This window comes from Protopterus annectens, chromosome 14.part0 (genome assembly GCF_019279795.1).
Source record: "Protopterus annectens isolate FY-2018-M chromosome 14.part0, PAN1.0, whole genome shotgun sequence".
Lineage (NCBI taxonomy): Eukaryota > Metazoa > Chordata > Ceratodontiformes > Protopteridae > Protopterus > Protopterus annectens.
This window is the reverse complement of record NC_056748.1, coordinates 504,075,432-504,095,137: the sequence shown is the minus strand read 5'-3', so window position 1 is coordinate 504,095,137 and position 19,706 is coordinate 504,075,432. Positions and strand designations below refer to the sequence as shown.

The 19,706-nt window shown below is 35.4% G+C and overlaps 1 protein-coding gene across 2 annotated transcripts in view; it reads left to right on the top strand.

Annotated features, from left to right (window-relative positions):
* Positions 1–3,296, top strand: part of KCNIP2 (potassium voltage-gated channel interacting protein 2) — a 664,190-nt gene extending 660,894 nt beyond the window's left edge. For both annotated transcript variants that reach the window (XM_044056265.1, XM_044056264.1), the window contains exon 8: positions 1,724–3,296. In XM_044056265.1, the coding sequence (XP_043912200.1) occupies positions 1,724–1,771 (48 nt within the window). In that variant the 3' untranslated portion in view covers positions 1,772–3,296. The remainder of the gene's footprint in view (positions 1–1,723) is intronic.
* The last annotated feature ends 16,410 nt before the right edge of the window (positions 3,297–19,706 follow it).

The following is a 19,706-nucleotide window of genomic DNA, read 5'->3' as shown; positions in this document are numbered from 1 at the left end:
ATCATATTTATTAATATACTGGGCCAAGAACTTCTAAGCATTCAAATTCTTTTATACGCAGATTACTTGGTTAACATTTCACCCATTCATGTCTTATTCAGCCATAAAAGTTAACCATGGAAAGGACCTAAACTTACATAAAAAATGTTTCTGAAGAGATTAGTAGAACTGAACCTGTGTTGTTACAGAATTAACACAGTCTTGTGCAAGTACTAGAGAGATGAATACTCAAACTTAGCAGTGGAAAATACTTGATAATGCTACTAGCTACAAAACTTGACCCCTTATATCAGCAACAGGAGCATGTAAACTTTATAAAATGTTTAATATAAAGACAACTGGTGCTCATGTGGCCGTTCCCTAGGTACCTATCACTTCAGCATATTGTATGTTAGGAGAAGGACAGCTTGTGTCACAGTTTCAGGAAAGATCTTCATTAATGTACTACACTTCAAGTAAAAATTCACATGACCATGAGATTCTCTTAAAGAGATTTTAGGTCTGTGTTACTTGCTTCTCAAAGGAGATAAGAAAGCAGACCTTGTATGTTATATTGTACTGAGTAAAGTTTAATTTATGAATCCCCATATATCTGTAACACAGACACTGCACCTAAGATATACTCCTTATAACATTAAGTCCAATTCTAATGGGGACAGCAACTTAATCAGGACCTACAACAGGCTGTGCAACCAGACGTGTCTTTGTGGTACTTGGTCTACCTTCCTGGGACATCACCTTGTAGAAGAAAGGGAATGCTATGATTTGTAATGGAAGTTACTACCTATAAATACTGGGGGACCCCATCCACCAGTTACATGACCTTTCTGGCAATAATTGTGCATAATGCATTTACAGACACTATACAGTTTAATTTTGTTATTATAAATCTGATGATTAATTTCTTGGTCAAGGTCTGTTTGCTTGGTTTCTACCTATGTGTACTTGATCGCAGATATAAGAGTGTTGTATAACATGCTGGCATTGCCCCATGTCAGTGTGACTACGTACAGGCATTTTACTATCATGAAAATGCATATAGATAGTATTTTCTTCCACTAAATATTAACTGTGTTCTCTTTAGGCACTTGCTGTTTTATCAAGTATATTTACACTTTGTTTATATACCTGTATCATGATTACATATGTTTTTGTATTTCACTTATTTGCTTACTGCCTTTGGTCTGGACCAACACTGAAAGTGGTCAGCACTTGACTTTGCCACTATACTGGTACTCGAGCAACAAAGAAACAAACAAAATATATAAAAACAAATATAATTAATAGATGCATTGCGGTCCCTTGGAGGGGTTTCCTTACCATTTGTAATGATGTTTCTTGTATGCTTTGTTCTTATGTTAGTTTTTATTACATCCTCTTAATACTAGAACAGTGCTGTTAGCTGACTGTCATCCATCATCCATTGTGTCATTCATACAACATTTAAAAAAATTATGAAGGAAATTGGCAAAATTATGGTTTTAAGACAAGTAAAAAAGCATTGCTGAAAACTGACAGAGCAATTAACATGTTATTCATATAAAGTAGTGAATTTGTCAAAATGTTACAGATATAAAGATATTTATTAAGGGCATCTCTTTAAACTAACCAGGTATCACAGTGACAGAAGCCTTCAGGAAATATCACTGTAAATGCTTTATGCATTTACAAATGGTTTAATAAACACATGAATAAATGGGTTAATGCTGTGTTTTTTATGCAGGATGAAAACATCATGAGATCCATGCAACTCTTTGACAATGTGATTTAACCAGTTCACTGTGGATACCATCTACCCATACCCACTCACCTCATGACTAGACTGGACTGGAGTCTACCTTTGGTGATGTTTCCTGGTTCAACTAATAGAATAGCTCATCTGAAGAAATATTTATTTCATAGGATTTTTTTTCAACTTCTGGAATATAGGACACAGTGACAAAAAGGAACACAAAGTGACTCTACATGGAGAGTATCATTTTTCTATATTGACAAAACAAGAAACATTAATGAACTTCTGAAACTGCAAGGGTGTGGCTTGAATTATAAACTGAAAATAAATTGCACTGTATCTAAGTGATTTCTTTTTCTTAATGCACGCAACATTGTATGGAATGCCTCACTTTTTCCAGCATGGCACTTTCAGCTACACTGAAGTTATCTTTGTACAATTTTCAAAAGGTGATTAGGGCTGGCAGGGGGGTGAAGAGGACTGACAAAAATGTATTTATTAACATAATGAAACATGTGCTTGCTAGACATGCAAATAAATATGATTTTCAAAGCTGACACACGTTAATGCATAACTGTTGCCACATCCACATGTACTCTGCACCCATACTCATACTCTGTCTTCCGTGCACCATTTATTTGTGATTATACTTTAGACAAAGTACAGTACCTCTATCACTAAACTACCCCTGCACCGAGGAACAGATGGATGACATTTTTGTTTTACAGTTGTATAAGCAAAAATGCTTTTCAGAAGTATTGCTAGCAGTTAAAAAACTCTGCAGCCACCAAACTCAATTCTGTGGCCCTAAAGGTTATTTTGAATTTTAATTCCTACCCTTGTCTTTTGTATAATATCACAATCCAGCTCTTTTTTCTATTACAATAGTGTATCAATTTAGCAATTTTCATTTCTTTTGGTAGGTTGTTTTACATGTCCACCAAGCTTTCTATGAAAATTCTTATGGACATGCTTTTGAATGTTTTAGCTGCTAGTTTAGGTGAATTGCCTTGCATTCCTGCATCCTAGTGCAAATGTATAAAAGAAATCCTAGATGTTAAATTTGTTTTGCCTGCAAAATATGCAGTCATGGTACAAGCAATATGCAGTATTCCAGTAGTGTTTTACATCCTTTTGTCTAGACATGACAGTCCTTCACTCCTTCCCAAGTAATCTATGAATCTTTTGCTGTCAATGTAAACTTAAGCCCAGGGTAAGTTCAAGACAGTACAGCAGTAGGAGATATAACAACCTTACTTCTTACAGGAACCTGTGTTTATCATCCACTGACTGTTTTACAGAATCTTATCCTATGTATCACTGATATTTACTCTGTGTAACTGATATGAGCAGCTGATTTTAGTCTTGGAAAAATGAATCCTTAGCCTGAAATAACCATCTTCCTTTTCATGTACACATTACTTAAGAAAAGTATTGAAAATTGGAAGTGCATACTCAATACATTCATTTTGTTACATTGCTGTTTTTATACATGACATCCAGTATATCATTTCGATTGTTTATGAAATAATTTACCATAAAATCAAGTCACGGTGGGTGTTCATCTTTATTGTATTTCCTTCTACATTGAGCAGCATCATAGCCCCTCTTCAAAACCAGTGATGTCAAACCAGGGAACTATAAAGCCCTATGCAGGTAAAGAGAAGATTCCTTCATCAAAAACTGTAATGCATTTACATCCATACTCTTTTTTTTTTTTTTTTCTGAGCTTATTTATATTTACCATTCCATGTCTCTGGTACAAAAACAATGGCAGCAGAGGCAAAAAGTATCACTGATTTCTAACTCTTCTATGAACTCCCAGTATGATGTAAACTAATTATTTCACCAATGTGGTATGGTAGCAACACATATATGGGATCACTACTAAATATTGAATTATGGAATCCCGAGAATCTGAAAACCTAAGACCAGAATCTCGAGATTCCGTAATCTCGAAAGTAAAAAAAAAAAATAAGAAATGTCAAAAAAAAAAAAGATTTAAACAGGTGTATGCAGAGGGGCAAGCCCCCCTGTACCCCCCACCACCCCCGCTACTTAAATATACCAACTCTGAGATCGCACTACAGTGGAGTGAACGGCAACATTTCCGTTCCACTCTGCACGGCACTGTGGTGCAATCTCGGAGTTGGTATATTTAAGTTGCAGGGTGGGTGCAGGGGCTTGCTGCATATGCTTTCTAAAATGTTTTTTTTTTTCTTTTTCTTTTCGAAATTACGGAATCTCGAGATTCCGGTCTTCGGTATTCAGAGTCTCGGGATTCCGTAATTCGATATTTAGTAGTGATCTTATATATATATATATATATATATATATATATATATATATATATATATATATATACACACACACACACACACACACACACACACACACAGACACAGACATACATTCATATACATATGACTTTTCTGATTGGTAAAGAAACTGCAAAAAATTACTAAGCCAGAGGAACAGAAGGAAGTGTAAAACAAGAATTCTTTCTTCTCTGGCCTCTGCTGCTATACCATAATTCATTCACTTAGAATGGAAGTTGTGTAAAACACTCTTTTGTTTGAGAATCCTCTGTAAATGTAGAACTGCATCTTTCTATAAGCAACACCGCCTTTAAAAAGTAAATGTTTATAGTTTTTTTGCCTAACAAAATTAGCATTCCTTTAAGGACAGCTCCACCAAACTGCTATTTTTTTCTCATTACAAAATATTTTTATTTGCTTTAATCCAATCCCAGTGATGTGGCATACAAGGTAACTATGGTTTAAGCAGCTCTTCAACCATTTCCTGTTTATACCCAATTTTGTAGTCTCCACACCCCTTTTTCCCATTTGTAATCATGGTGTCAGAGTGTCACTTTAGCAGTAATAATCATCTAGAGCCAAGGTTCCCACCACAAGGTAGCTAGCCCTGCCACAACTGTTTTTCCGTACCACACACTTGTGCACACTCACACCTAAAGTATCTAATCCACCCACTGCATTTCTTTGGAATGTGGGAGGAAACTACAGGAAACCCAGACAAGCACAGGGAGCACATGAAAGCAACTAATAGATGAGGGATTCCAACTAAGACATTTGCAACCTTAATACAACAAACTAGGTCACTTTGAAAGTAGGTGCATGCTTACTGGGAAGTCTACCAAGGCAGAGCTAAATGTCAGTTTTCTACCAGAAATGGTTACTGGTTGTTATTTAACACCTTAGTACAAAGCACAGATTTGACAAATAGTTTAGCAAGTCTTTCTTGCAGAATATAATATAATATAATATAATATATATATATATATATATATATATATATATATATATATATATATATATTAGTGTTACCAGCTCAGCAGGTAACACACTCACCCCTGATGTTGAGAAGATCACAAGACTGTCTATCCCATTTGCATGGATTCGTGTTCTAGTAGTACACTACAGCACAAAGGAGTTGCCATCCTTCAGATGAGGTGTTAAACTGAGGTCACAGCTGCCAGAGTTCATGATAGCACAGCTGGATGTAAAAGATGCAAACTAGTTGTTGAAAAAGAGTAAGGAAGTTTTAAGTTTATTGGAAAAAAATATACACAGAAATGCATAATGTGTAGATTGTACATGGACACCAAACTGAATTTCAAAAACATGGTGCCTCATTAACACCTGTATGATGTGGAATATCACACTTTTAGCAGCCCACTCATCTTGCATTCCAGATCATTTTCTGAAAAATCAACTTAAAAAGCATAATATAAACAAATGTAAATATTTTGTGACAATAAAAGCTATTAAAACTGTACAAATCACAATGTTATCAGTAAGAAGTATCCTTTAGAGTGATAATAGGTGCATTAATAGTCTTTTCCATAAATACAGTAATATATAATAATGCACACAAACCCCAAATTATGTTTTGTAAACTTTCACAAACAAATGTTCATATCTTGGAAACAGTACAATATACACATATATTATTAGAACATTTTTGTTAACCAGACATAACCTTTCACATGTCAACAATAAATTCCTCTATAAGTGCATGTTTATTGATATATTTACAGAAATATGAAAAAATGCATAATTGTGTAATTAACAAAACAAATAATTCAAGATATCTATCAAGATGTGCAACAGTGTAAATATCAAATTCAGCAACATCTAAAGTTTCACTTAGTGTCATGCAACAGTTTGTAAGTCACTCGTCTTATGAAGTATTAAGTGTATATGGAAAAACTGCTTATTTTTATAATTACTAGCAAACAACTAGCAGTATTTCCAGTTTAGTGCAATATAAACTAGGATTGACAGTGAATTGTCCTGTCTCCCATTTTGTTTTGCACCACATACCTCAATAACATGAAGGTATCTCAGTTATGAAAATATGAACATAAATTTGAAAATATGAATAATAAGTGGCAAACAAAAATTAATTTCTCCACTGCAGGACATCCTAGACTAACAATCTTAGTGTCATTTTGTTAATAACTTCTTGTCCTTTCCAGTACCACCTATTATTAGCTGGTAAATAACTTAGTTAAAGAAGCCATACCCAAAAATATTCAGGATGCCATAAGGCTACAATAGAGGTGTGAACTAGAAGTATACAAAAAGGCACTTTAGGCTTGAATGAGGTATAAAAGAATGCTACCTCCCTCCCTAACCCTTTTGCCAGTACAACACACATATTTTAGTTAAAATGTCGACATTATTACAGTTCTTATTATAAAGAACCTTCCCACATTTCCCATTTCAAATATACTAAGCAGCTTAAAACAATATTAAAGGATCACTATAGATATGAGGTTCTACATAGTCTAAACCTACCTGCAGCACAATACATAGTTTTCGTTTTATTTTTTCAAACTGTGAATGCCCTCATGTGGGCATACATCAGGACACGGTCTTGTTTTATTGGAAAACTACTAAATGCATTGTGGGGGAATAGCTGATGAAATTAATTTTGTCCTGGTCTCTCCTGTCATACCACAATTACATTCACAGAGAATGGAAGTGGTGACTAACAGTGTTATTATCAGAATCCTCAGTAAAATCATTAGTGGGTGGTTTCTTGTGGCTACTACATATTTGTTTTCCAAATATGTGATGCACAATCTATAAAAAGGGACTTGTATAGCTGTAAAGCAATAGCTAAGATAACATATTTTTAAGCAAAATATTTTGAGTAACAGGTATTATTTTCCCTCCCACCTTTCTTCTATGAGTCAGCCAGAGTATCATACTTTCTGGCTTGTAAAGCACATCTCATAGGTGAAGCTGCTTTCTGTGATTAACAGGTTTCTTCACCTTCAGACTACAAAAGGCTCAAAAGATACATGGCATTGGGGAAGAAACAAATTTAGCTAGAAATGACACAAAATAAGCTGTGAAGTTTTAGCCTAAATAGCTTTATGAGTCTGGTGGGTGTAAATAGCAATAAAGAGATATGGGTACCTTGTTTTGTGTTTGTTTCTTGGCAACAAACTTTCAAATGTGATAGGCTAACTGATGTGAAAACAAGGGTGACAAATTCCTAAAGAAAGTATTATGAGATTTCATTCAACCTCAACATGATATGTAGTGAGGAATATGGCTAGTTTAGAAATGCCACATAGGGAAATAAACTGATAAGTCATGCTTTTTAATGTATAGAGATATGGAGATTATTCTGTAGAGAGAAAAATACACTCTGGGGAAAGGAAATTATATGTTTAGGGCATAGTTCTCATTTAATTTCCATGGATTCCTGCTCATATTTCCCCATCTCTGTAAATACCATCTTGGGATTTCCCTTTCAATAGGTGCATGCCAAATGGGACTAGCCCAATCTTCAGAAAGTAAATACATATATAAATATTAACTACTTGTAAATTTGGGCAAGACTATTTGTATATAGCTAGCCCTCTTATGGTCTCTGTGATCAATAGTATTGCTCCAGTGTTATTAAGCATTAGAAGAAAGTTAAGGGAATAACTGAAAAATAAATACTGGCATGCTGTAGAGGCATTCACATATAGCAGAAATCCAGGGTGCACAGATTGTAAGTCAATGCAGAGACAAGACTGCAGATGTTTTAGTATATATGCATTGTCATACAGTGGGGACACATACTACTTTGTGGAGAGAAAAGAAACTTTGGCTATAAAACAAAATGTAGTCAGGGTGTTAGAGTTCACAAGTCTAATTGGTATATGTTTATTTACAAAATACTAACCACTTAAACTAATGTTGAGTCATTAGTACTACACAAAAGTTCAAGATAAGTTGAAAAATGTATTTTCATTTTTGGTGAAGCTGTCCTTTATTTTGATTTTATCTTGAAAAACAATGCCTTTGTAACTGGGTTTCTCTTGGAAGTAACAGACATGCTAAAAAATCTCTGTTCCTGTTACAATTTGCTCTAGACAATTTGAAGATTTCCTTTCAGATAATTCCAACAGTCATATGGATTTTTTAAAGTAAACGTTGAAGAACTAAGAATTAAATAAAGAGAAAGTTGCCCGCCCAGGACAATCATTCTAAATTTTTACTACATATGGGAAATATTTCTTGTTGTCATCAATAACTTTTCATAAATAGCTGCTTCCTTACATTGACATACACTAATCAGGAATTAAGTCTAATTGGTATATAATTTGTTTCATCTACCTGCGTCCAAAAATATAAGCAATGTAAATTTCTGTATCTTATGCAGGCAATAAAAACACATCCAATTAATTGTAGCGTTAACTTCTTTGAATTTCTTCCTGCTTTTGTTATGTAATTGTTGTATGCAAATGTTTTAGTTAGTTACTGACTCGCATCTTATTTAAGTAATGAATACATTCATAAGTTTTCAAACATTATCTTAGGTCTGCCTTTTTTATTTTAGTACTCATAGAGAGTTATTCCTGACATGACTGAAACAAAAAGGTTGGTGGGGTCCACTTTCTGTTGGTGTATTTTAGATGTATGTACTCAACTCTTTGGTATACAGAAGGATTTCTGAAAAAGGACTATTTTCACAGACCTTGACAATATAAAATAACACACATATATGCAGGTAGATGCAAGCATTATCATGTGTACATGTGAGTGTATCGTGTGTGTGTGTGTGTGTGTGTGTGTGTGTGTGTGTGTGTGTGTGTGTGTGTGTGTGTGTGTGTGTGTGTATGTGTATATATATATATATATATATATATATATATATATATATATATATATATATATATATACACATGGGTTTATTGGCAGCTACTAGGTCTGTGGTCAAGAAAACCATTGAGGAGCCTAGCCTAGTTTCTCAATCACCTCAAAATGCTATCTAAAAATTTGTTCCGGCTGAAGTCTTAAAGCCAGACATTAAACATCCAAGCCCACCACTGTAACCACTCAGCCAAGTAACATCTTATGCATGAAAACGGTGTAGTGTGCCTTCAAATGTATTTATTTTATTTACATTCTTGCAAAAATTAGCCAGACAGTTATTGTATTAGTGTAATGATTGCTAATTAACTTGGTGTAAATTGATGCAGCCTGGAAGCAGACGCACAGAAAGATAGTTTTTTCAGATGGAGATTCAGTATAGGTCAGAACAGATGCTCTAAATGAAGATTTGGATTTTCTTAAGCTGGATGGTCCATTTGAGACCCATTGTGGATGTGAACCAAGGCATGCTCAGGTGAAGATTATTTTGGTGGGGTTAAAGGGAAGACCAAAGAAGACCTGCAGCTATGATTTCTGGCAGCCTATTGCTGGAAGTAATGTGTTGGACTTAGCCTGTATGACGGAGATGCTTCTAAGGGCTGTGACCTTATATACAGAGTACTGTAATGTAAATAACATGTATAATTAACTGAGAAAAGCCAGATGAACTGTATTTTGTTTTATTTTTTCATTTCTTTCTGCAAATCTATGTTTTGACATAATTTCATTTTCTGGTGTCTTTTAAGTACTTACACTGGTGGTATGTGCATGGCCAGCATAGCAAAGGACCTGCTAAAATACCATTCTTTACCATTCCTCTGCTGCCAAGTATGTGGCACTATTTCAACTAAATTTGTAAGCAAGAGACATTTTTATTCATTTACTTTGTTTCCTGCAGTAGTACACTAATCACAATGGATAATTTGCAGGCAAAGCTGGGGAAAAAAATCATAAAATAATAAAACAAAATAAATTCACAAATTATGTATAATCTTAGAAGGTAGAGAATCTCACAGACAATTGGAACAAAGAATAAATATTATTAACAGAATGGAAAAACAAATGTGGATTAATTTTAGTATTAAATTGGGATGGAAGCAGCAGGTGAGAACAGATGGTCAAAGCAGAACTGGTGTAGCTGGCAGAAGAGGGGTTAGATGATGTGTCAGACAGATTTATGATGGAGGTGTCTTTTAAGCTGTGCTCTGAAAGTGGGCAATAGGAGCCTTCTTTTAGGTGAGGGAGTAGGATTGCCAGAGTTTGGATGCAAGAATGGAGGAGTGGTTTGTATAGTGCAGTTTTTTTTTTTTTTGGGGGGGGGTCTGGAGTGAAGGAGTTAATTGGGAGAGGTAGTGGAAGTTGTAGAAGGTGGTTTTATTATGGAGTTTGGCAGCAAGAGGTGGGACGGTACCTATCTGAAGTAGTTTGAAAAGAAGAAACTCTAAAAGTAGCTCAGTCTGTGGGAAACTGGTAGCTGTCTGGCTTTGGAGAGAGTGCTGCAGTGGTGTGCCTGATGGATGGAATTTGAAATGAGTCAGCAGATTTTGTTTTCAATGGACTGTAGAGTGGGTGAGTTTTTAGAGGGCATAGTATATTAATTGCTATTACCTGATATGTGCTCAATGACCTGGCTTTCAAAAGCCTAAGTGTAGTCTGTGGTAGAGGCCATTTGGATGTTAGTGTAGCTGCAACAATAATAACTGGGGTTTGCCAATGTAATTGCCACACCCAAAACTGTACCTGCATTTAAAAAAACTAATAATACTACAAGTTGTCCTATCCCCAAAAATTAATGAGCAGTAGACAAAATCTTTGTCAGATCTTAGAGGGCAATAAAGAACTGGAATGTTTTTTATTTTTTTTTCCTTTTTAATAAAACAAAAAAGTAAGCACTTTGATCTTATCTCAGAAGACTTAATCAGACTGGTACCTCATTAACAAATATTTAAATATTATAACTATCATATGATTGTATACTAATCATAAAACTGAATAATCATATGACAATATGCATCATGTGACGTAACAAATTTAAAACACTGGACATATTCAGAATCACACTTTTCAAGACACTGCTCACTTCAAATTACAAACATTAATAATAACATATCAATTTGTAAACAATTATTTATGATTTTCTATTTCTTTTTAAAACTGCTTAAAATAGTGCCCAATTTAACCCTGAAAAATTACTTGTAATCAGTTTGTTTTGCCATATCACATCTCTATATTCAAGCTCTTTGTGAACTCCATCACTCTTCACATGATCCAAAACAAACAACAATCTTTTAAAACTGATGCAAACAATAGTGTCATTTGACAGCATAGCTGTGCTTTTAAATTTAGCTCTGGACTTCCTGTTTGTATTCCATATATAAAACCTTCCACATGAAACACATTCTGCCAAATAAACTACATATTCACTATTACATATAAAATGATCAAGAGCCCATAACTGATCTGTGTAGAAGAGCGGAAAAAGTTGGAAATTGTGACATTTGGTGATGCCTCCTCAGTAAAGGAAAAGGTGAACCTTGTTGTAAACCAGAGTTCCAAGCTAGGCTCCATCCTTTTATGCATAAATTTCTCTGACCTAAACACTGACAACAAGGATCTCTGCCTGACTAAATTTGCTGATGATTTTTAGCTGAGTGTAATAAGTTGTTAAATCAACCAATGATACCAATACACTTCAAATGGAACTAACATATTAACTCCTTTTAAAAAATGGCTCAAATTAAAAGCTAAGAAATGCAATATCATCTCATTCAGAAAACAAGAAAATGTTACAACCTACTGCATGAATGACACAACCACTCTCCACTGAGTCTGTGATCAGGGATATGGGCATCTAAGCTGATGGCTTCATCTCCTTTAATCACCATGAGGTAACTGTAGACAGAAAATCCTTCTCTATCTCACAATTAATAACAAAGGGCATCTCATCTAAAACCAAGGCCATTATTGTTCCCGTTCTGCCCTGGCTATACCCATTATAGAATATGATGTACCTTTTAGTAAATATCTCACTAGACAAATAAAAAAAAAAACTAAAAAACTGCAGAGGTTGCTAGCAAAAAGGATCACAGGCCTCAAAGGTATTAGTCTTCAGGAATGACTGGAATCTCTGTCCCTGTATTGTGTGTCATAAATGCCCTTGAGGAGAGACCTATGCCTTGCTTTCCATGGTCTCAGGAACCCTATTATCCGAGACCTTCTCTTTCTCAATATATCAAATAGAGTAGCTGACATTAGAACAAGAGATCTCATTTTACATCTTATAATAAATCAAAATAGAGAGATTTATTACCTAGCCTCTTCCCTTGCTTGGAGTAGGTTCCCCGTATATGTCATGCCATGTCAGCCTTCAAACACAGCTTTGATAAATAGATGAGTGCCTTAAAATACATCCTGGGACTTATAGATCTTGCCCTACTTGGAAAGGTCAGTAGAATCTGAGGGTGGTTATTGATAAAGTTACACATGACCTCTGGTAAAATTGCTTTGTATTTCCTATGATTCCCATGTTAATAGGACAAAGACTGAAGAATGGTTTATTGACTTATCATTATGTTACAACTAAGTTAGTAAAGTGTACTTTATTTTTGGAAGGGAATAAATCTAAGCTTTACTGGATTCTGGAAGCATAATTGCCTTTTCAAGGTTTCTTCTGTGTATAAGCATTATGTCAATAAAAAAGCAAAAGATTGAGGTGGTATGTGTTCACAGTACTAAAAAGGAATACCTGTTCACACATGTCATGTAGATATTGAAACAGTTCTAGGAAAATTTTTGGATCCTATAGCCATGGATCCTGACTTGACTCGTGTTATAATAAGAAAAGATTTTCCCATTTTAAGGCACTGTGAAAGATATGGGAGGAGGAACATTCAAAACACACTGTGGTAGGCTGAAACCTAATAAGAAACAGATAAAGAAAAAGCTTGATGTACCTATCTATCCAATATATGAATAGATTGGACAGCAGAGCAGCAACACACTTACAGAAATCAAGAATCAAAACCAGTAGTAAAATTAGCATAGCAGCTACAAAATAGACAAGAATTTGCTTATGTTTAGATGGGTATAAATGACCCTGAGTGTTACCAGGCACTGACTGATCCTAGTAATGGATTAGTAGAAACCCAATACTGTAAGAAATCCAGTGTTGCCAGTATATAAAATGAAGGTGAATCAATAGAAATTTCTGAAGTACAAATCAGCAGACAGATATTTGTTATAGAAGTGTCATTTGAGTGCATTGTTATGGTCAATATGAGGTCACTAATAAAATACTTCAATGGGTATCAGTACGTACTAATAATAATGGACTATGTTACCAAATTTACAGAGCTGTACCATTATGGATAGCTAATGCTAAGGCTATTTATTGTCAGAGAACTGTTAACTATTAGTCTCTATCCCTAATGAGATACTTACTGACCAAGACATGTCCTTTATATCTTACAATGTATCATCTGTGGCAATGCTTTAAAGTTAAAACATGAGTGTATAATCTGCAGACTGATGGTGTAGAAGAATGGTTTAATAAAATACTAAAATCTATGTAAAAAAAGTAATTGATATAGATGGTAAAAACTGGGGCCAACCCTACTTGCTGTTTGCAATAAGAGAGGTGCCACAAGCTTCAGACAGATTTACCAACTTGAACTCTTGTGCATCAGGCATCCCAGATGACTGCTTGAAATTCCTAAACATAATTAGAAAGAGGAGAAGACTTAGTGTGATAGAACTAAACCTGGTCATGTCCATGGTAAATAAGCATATGCAGAAAGCTCTAGAGATGCAACACTGAGTCCGTAAAAATAATGCCAGCCATAATAAATTTAACTCAAGGATCAGCTATTAGTATTAGTACTTCCCATGGAAAATAAATTTCTGGCTAAGTGACAAGGCCCCTTTGAGGTAATCAAAAGGTTAAATGCAATGAACTACAAGCTTTTTATTGATTTTTTTATTAATTCTTTATGTTGACTGAATTTGACCCTCTAGATTAGTGGCTTCTTTTCAGGGGATACCTTAGTTGGTGTTTATACTGACCATAGGAAATTCCCCCATTGTATTTGATAAGTGCCATGGAATCTTTAAAATTAACCTGAGCTACCAACAACTCGGGTAAATGGGGTCTTAGTTTAACATCTCAAGACCAACTGCAGTGCCATTAATGGAAAAATTAATCCAGTTATCTGGGGCTGAGAATAGAACCCACTGCCTTCTGGTCTTTCAGAACCAAGGGTGAGTGTGATACCTATTGAGCCACTGACTCTGCAGATCCAGACACCAAGGAAAGAGAAAGCTCCAGAACATCCACTTTAGGCGATCAGGAAAGAGAAAGTTAAAGTATATCTATCAAAGTAATGTACTAAAAGCTACATTGAGAAGTAAGAATATTTGTGGTTAGCTTGCAAGCTGAAACTTGTACAGGAGAGACCACAGAATCTGTACCTGAAGTACAATTAGAGCAACCCTTGATAAAATTACTAAAGCAGGAAATAAGAGAACTTCTGTAAAAGAGTGTTCTCGGAAATGCCTGGGAGAACTAAATTGACAGGCAGACAACTCCTTGAGTGATGGTTAGGTTGAGACCTTACAGAGCACCAGAGTTACAGAAAATCAGTCAATGATGAAGTTCAAGAGATCCTCAAGTTAAGAGTAACAGAAGTGCCAGAGAGTGCATGGATAAGCCTCATATTATTCATTCCTAAACCCGATTGAACTATCACATTCTTTAAAGACTTTAGGAAACTAAATGGCATTTTATAGTTGGATAGCTTTCCCATGTCCAGAACTGATGAATGAATAGGGAACTTAGGAAAAGCAAGATTCTTAGTATTACACTTGCCAAAGGATACTGGCATGTAACCTCTTTCTTCTGCTAAAGAAAAATAAACGTTTTCAATCCCTGAAGTTTATTTCATTACCCAGTGCTCCATTTCTCCTACATGAAGCTCCAGCCACCTTTCAGAGACTCAGGTTAATGCATACCTAGATTTTGTGGCCACCCTATGAGAGGACTGGAAGCCTCACTTAAAGGTACAGGATGTGTTAAACTTTTATTTTTAAACACACCTTTATTGAATTATTACTTGTGACATGGGCAAATTTACATTTATACAAAAGTAATCAAACTGTATTAACACATTAATGAACATTATACTTTACATATATTGCTATATATCATATAACCTAAGCAACATTACATAAATTATTCAGTTCCTGCCCCTTTTTTTTAAACAAGAAACATCTTTATTAAACCATCACTTACGACATAAGCAATCATACATGTATATAAACAAAAACAAACCACACCGACATAAACCATAATGACACACTCCCAGCTGCAGATATTATACATCACTTATAATCTACCCAATCATTTTCAGTCAAACATCACATAGTTCATTTAAGTCCTGCCTTCTTTTAAACCAAATTCTTCCCCTGCGTGTATTGTTCCCACAATTCCCATTTTTCCTATGTAGCTTACTCCTACCCTTTTCTAAAGATCTCAGTTGCAGTTGTTTTATCTCTGTTACTATATTCACCACTTCTGATATAATTGCTTTACATTTTGATTTCCATTTTCTAGTAATTGCTTTTTGGCAGCCACCATAATTAGACACAGCAAGACCTTGCCATGTCTGGGCAATTCCAATTCCACTCCTAGCTCAGAAAAATCATCCCCCTCATCACACCAATCGACCAACCCAGCATCTCTGACAGTGCATCTCACAGGGAATCCTTAAAGTCCACCAACTCACCGCACTCCCAGAAAATATGTTCCCAAGTACCTCTTTCTTTCCTGTCATACCTCCAACATTTGCTGTCTACCTGAGGAAAAATTCTCTGGAGTCTGCTTGGGGGTCTAAAAATATCGATGTAAACATTTCCAAGTAAAAATCCTGAATCTTCTAGATTTTGTTACATATTTGGGAGCCATACATATATCCTCCCATTGTGTCTTTGTGAATTGCTTATCCAAAATCTCTTCCCAATCCTTTCTAACCTCCTCTGATTGATTCTTATAGTTACCATGCAATATGTTATATGCTCTGCTAATTATTCCTTTTTTAATGGCAGCTACTTTTCTAGATTCTACTAAAACCTCTACGAGTGCTGGCCTTTCATTTAGGACCTGTCTATTTCATTCTCTTTGCCTATACTCTGATATGAATCCTTAATAGGGAAAGCAATATCTAACCTGCAGTCCAAATAAATTCTTGGCCTCTTCCCATTCTATTACCTTTCCCTCTCTGGTTATTTGCTCCCAATACCTTGGTTCATTTGCCAGTTTTCTCCAATAAATTATAGCCCCTCACTTGCCTATTGTCTAGATCTCTAATTGCAGTCATCTCTATTGTCAGAATCTCCTTTCTCATGTTGGCTTAGTTTTTGGAATACTTTTTGCTACTTTATGGATATAATATTCTGTATGATTATTGTTATTCTCCTTAAAGGCCTGCATCCAAAATCTCAGTCTCTCCTTGTTTCTTGACCCCCTCCCCCAGTTTCAACATCATCCCTTCACACTTTGAATTATAGTTTTCTGCTTGTGCTATGTTTGGGAGCCTTAACTGTGTAGCTCTGAAGTACCCCTTCAAATTGGATAATCCCAATCTGCCCTGTTCTACTGGAAGAATCAGCTTATCCCACTTGATTCTTGCCATCTTCCCCTACCAGACAAAGTCCTACAGCTCTTTATTAATTGCTATTCACAACTTCTCCTCTGGTTGATAAAAATGTGTATAAGACTAAATAGACTAAAAGCATTTTGACTGCTTCTATCTTACTATCCATATCCATATAACAAAGCTTCCATTTTCTCAGTTTTTGTATTATTTTGACAGTAAATGAGAGAAATAAGATTGGCATGGTGGAATCTAAATTTATGGGATGCCTTAAAGGAAGAGGGATGGTAAAACCTAAAGTATAAAAATGGAGGTAATAAAAAACTGGCCTATACTCTCCACTAAGAGATAGAGGAAGGCTTTCCATGGACTAGATGAGTCCAACGAAAATTAATCTAACTTTGCAACTACTGCCTATCCATTGATAGACCTCAAAAAAGGAAAGCCCCATCAAAGTGCAATGGTTTCTTGAGGGAAAGAGAAAATATTCTGAACACGTATTAGTAACCTCTAATTTTACTGAAGAATTTACATTATATACAAATGCATCTGAGCTACATTTGAGGGCAGTATTGTACCAAGGTGAGGAGCACTCTGTGTGCATTTCTGAAAAAATAGTCCTTAACTGTGAAGTGGTCTTCTGTTCATTAAAGTATTGCTTGTTAGACACTTTACTAACCTGGTGACCAATCCTGCCCCATTGCAATGGCTGAATAAACAACAAGATGACAATACAAAATTATGCTGTTCTGCATCAGTACAACTCTTGCAGTCTGCTGTCACTCAGAACCCAGACTGGCTAAACAGGAGTGATGATGGCTTGTCTACATTTTACAAATCCATCTGTATAAGTACAAAACCGAGGGTTTTTGTAATGGTGGGGAATAGTTGTGATAAGAAAAGAACCAGGCAAATACTGTATTAGAAGGAATAGTGATTACTAATTAAGTTTGTTTAAAATAATGTAACATGGAAGGAGACAGGAAGTTAGTTCCTCAAGCAGAGGCTCATCATGGGTCACAGTACTCACTCTGACCAAAGATTCAGCTTTTTTGAAGATGAGTGGTCCATTCAAGACCTATTGTGAATGTGACCTGAAGCAAGTTCAGGTTAAGATTATTTTTTTTTTGGTGGAGCAAAAGGGATGGCCTGAGAAGGCCTGTAGCTGTGATCTTTGTTTGGTAGCCTGTTACTAGAGTGATTGTGTAAGACTAGGCTTTTATGGTAGAAATGCTCGTAAGGACTGAGACCTTATAAAGAAGGTACTGTCTAACTTGTGAAATTAACCAAGAAAAGCCAAATAGACTGCATTTTCATTTCAGCTTGCATTACATTCTCCACATAAACCTGTGTTTTTACATCACCATCAAACACCATGGGGGCAGAGGGGTTCTCCCACATGGCCATTGCAAGGACAATGATCCTCAAAACAACTTCTGGTACTCTGTTGGAAAAATATTTAATTGTAGCAAAAATAAGTTACAAAGCAGTTTTATGGCTTCATTGATATTCCAAGGCCACTAAGTCTGATGACCGCTCATGCCTTGGCACACTTCCTTTCTACAGAAGGGCTATAACAGTTGATCCCAGAGTAAGTTTGTGGCTACTCATCCAGTCATCTAAGTTATGTTTATGGGAAGATGGGGTGTTGCACTGTTAAACATGCAGGGGAAGTTTATTACAGAGGTTTGGAAGATTCTGGATTATAAACCTGTCCCTCTACCAAGTGTTATTTATCTGATGGTGAATATTTAGGTCTCTAGTTGTATTGCTGGTAGAGATATTTGACTTACAGAGATACAGGAAGTGTAGAACAACCTGACTTGTAACGGAGTGGTAAAGTAGGGCATAGATCTCCCCTCAAAGGTTTCTAAGACACTGAAAAATTAGATAGAATTTTCAGCCTCTCTTGGTAGCTCAGTGACTTTAGGCCTGCGATCTTTTCAGTTAGGACATTTTTAGAGTCTTTCTGACTGTTTGTGTTGTTTAGTGAGATACATCGCAAAGGGGTTATTTTGCCTAAGGCTTCTTCAATGCGTACTTACAGCATAACGGAGTGCAATGATGGGTAGTCAGAATTCTAGCTGAGGAATGAGTACATTCCTAGTAAGAGTCGGGTGAGTTTCTAGAATAAGCAGGTATATAATTTTACGTGTTACCACATACACACACACACTTAGAATATGCATTATATGCACACACAAATAAAATGCATTACATAAAAGCTAGTTTTTTATATTCTACAACATCATTACCATGTAACAAAACTATTATACTTTGAAATGTCCACACACATTTGGCTGTCATCTCACTTCATGGTGCTGAAATGACTGAGTCCAAGTAAACTGCCTATATTTTCTTGTGACACAAGCATCATATTATCTTTATTAAACAAAAATGACATGCAGGGGCAAAGCTTCAATTGATAGAGGACCTTTGCCTCCCGTCAAAGAAATATGTGTCGGTCAAATATGAGCCCAGTTGTTCACATAAAACCCAAAGTGCAGGTACTGAAGCCTGTGTCTGTCTTCTCTTTGTCAACACTGTCACTGAGGCTACTTTAAAAAACTGAACATTAGTCTCTCATAAATTGTTATATTTAAAGAACAAATAGCAAGTGATTCTGATATCCAAATAGTAGAGACATGCTAGTTCTGATACTTATTAATGAAGGTTTTCAAAAATGTTAATTATTAATAGTAATAGAATAAAATGTTATGCTGTATTTAAAGGTATGATGGGGGGGGGGGGAGTTACTAACTTATGAAAGTAATGTTTGCCTAAATTTTTCATTTTTCAAGTTGTTCACATTTCTCCTGAAAACACATACCGCATTAATTATTTAGTATTCAAAGAAAGATTATGAAACTTGGCAGGTAAGGTTCCATTATCCAAACATAACAAAACCTCAGGTTCTGATAATTATAATGAAATAGCATCTGTTTTTGAAAACTCTTTTTTGATCTTTTAACTATCAAAAGCATCCATATATACATTTTGTTATGGTAGAATACATTTCATTTCCACAATTATAAAGATATCAGCTTCATTTTTAACTGGCTACTTACTACAGCTTTAAGTTCTTAATAATAGGAGAATGGCATGGTTAATGAAATATAGATATAGGTGCAGATTCAGTAAACCCTA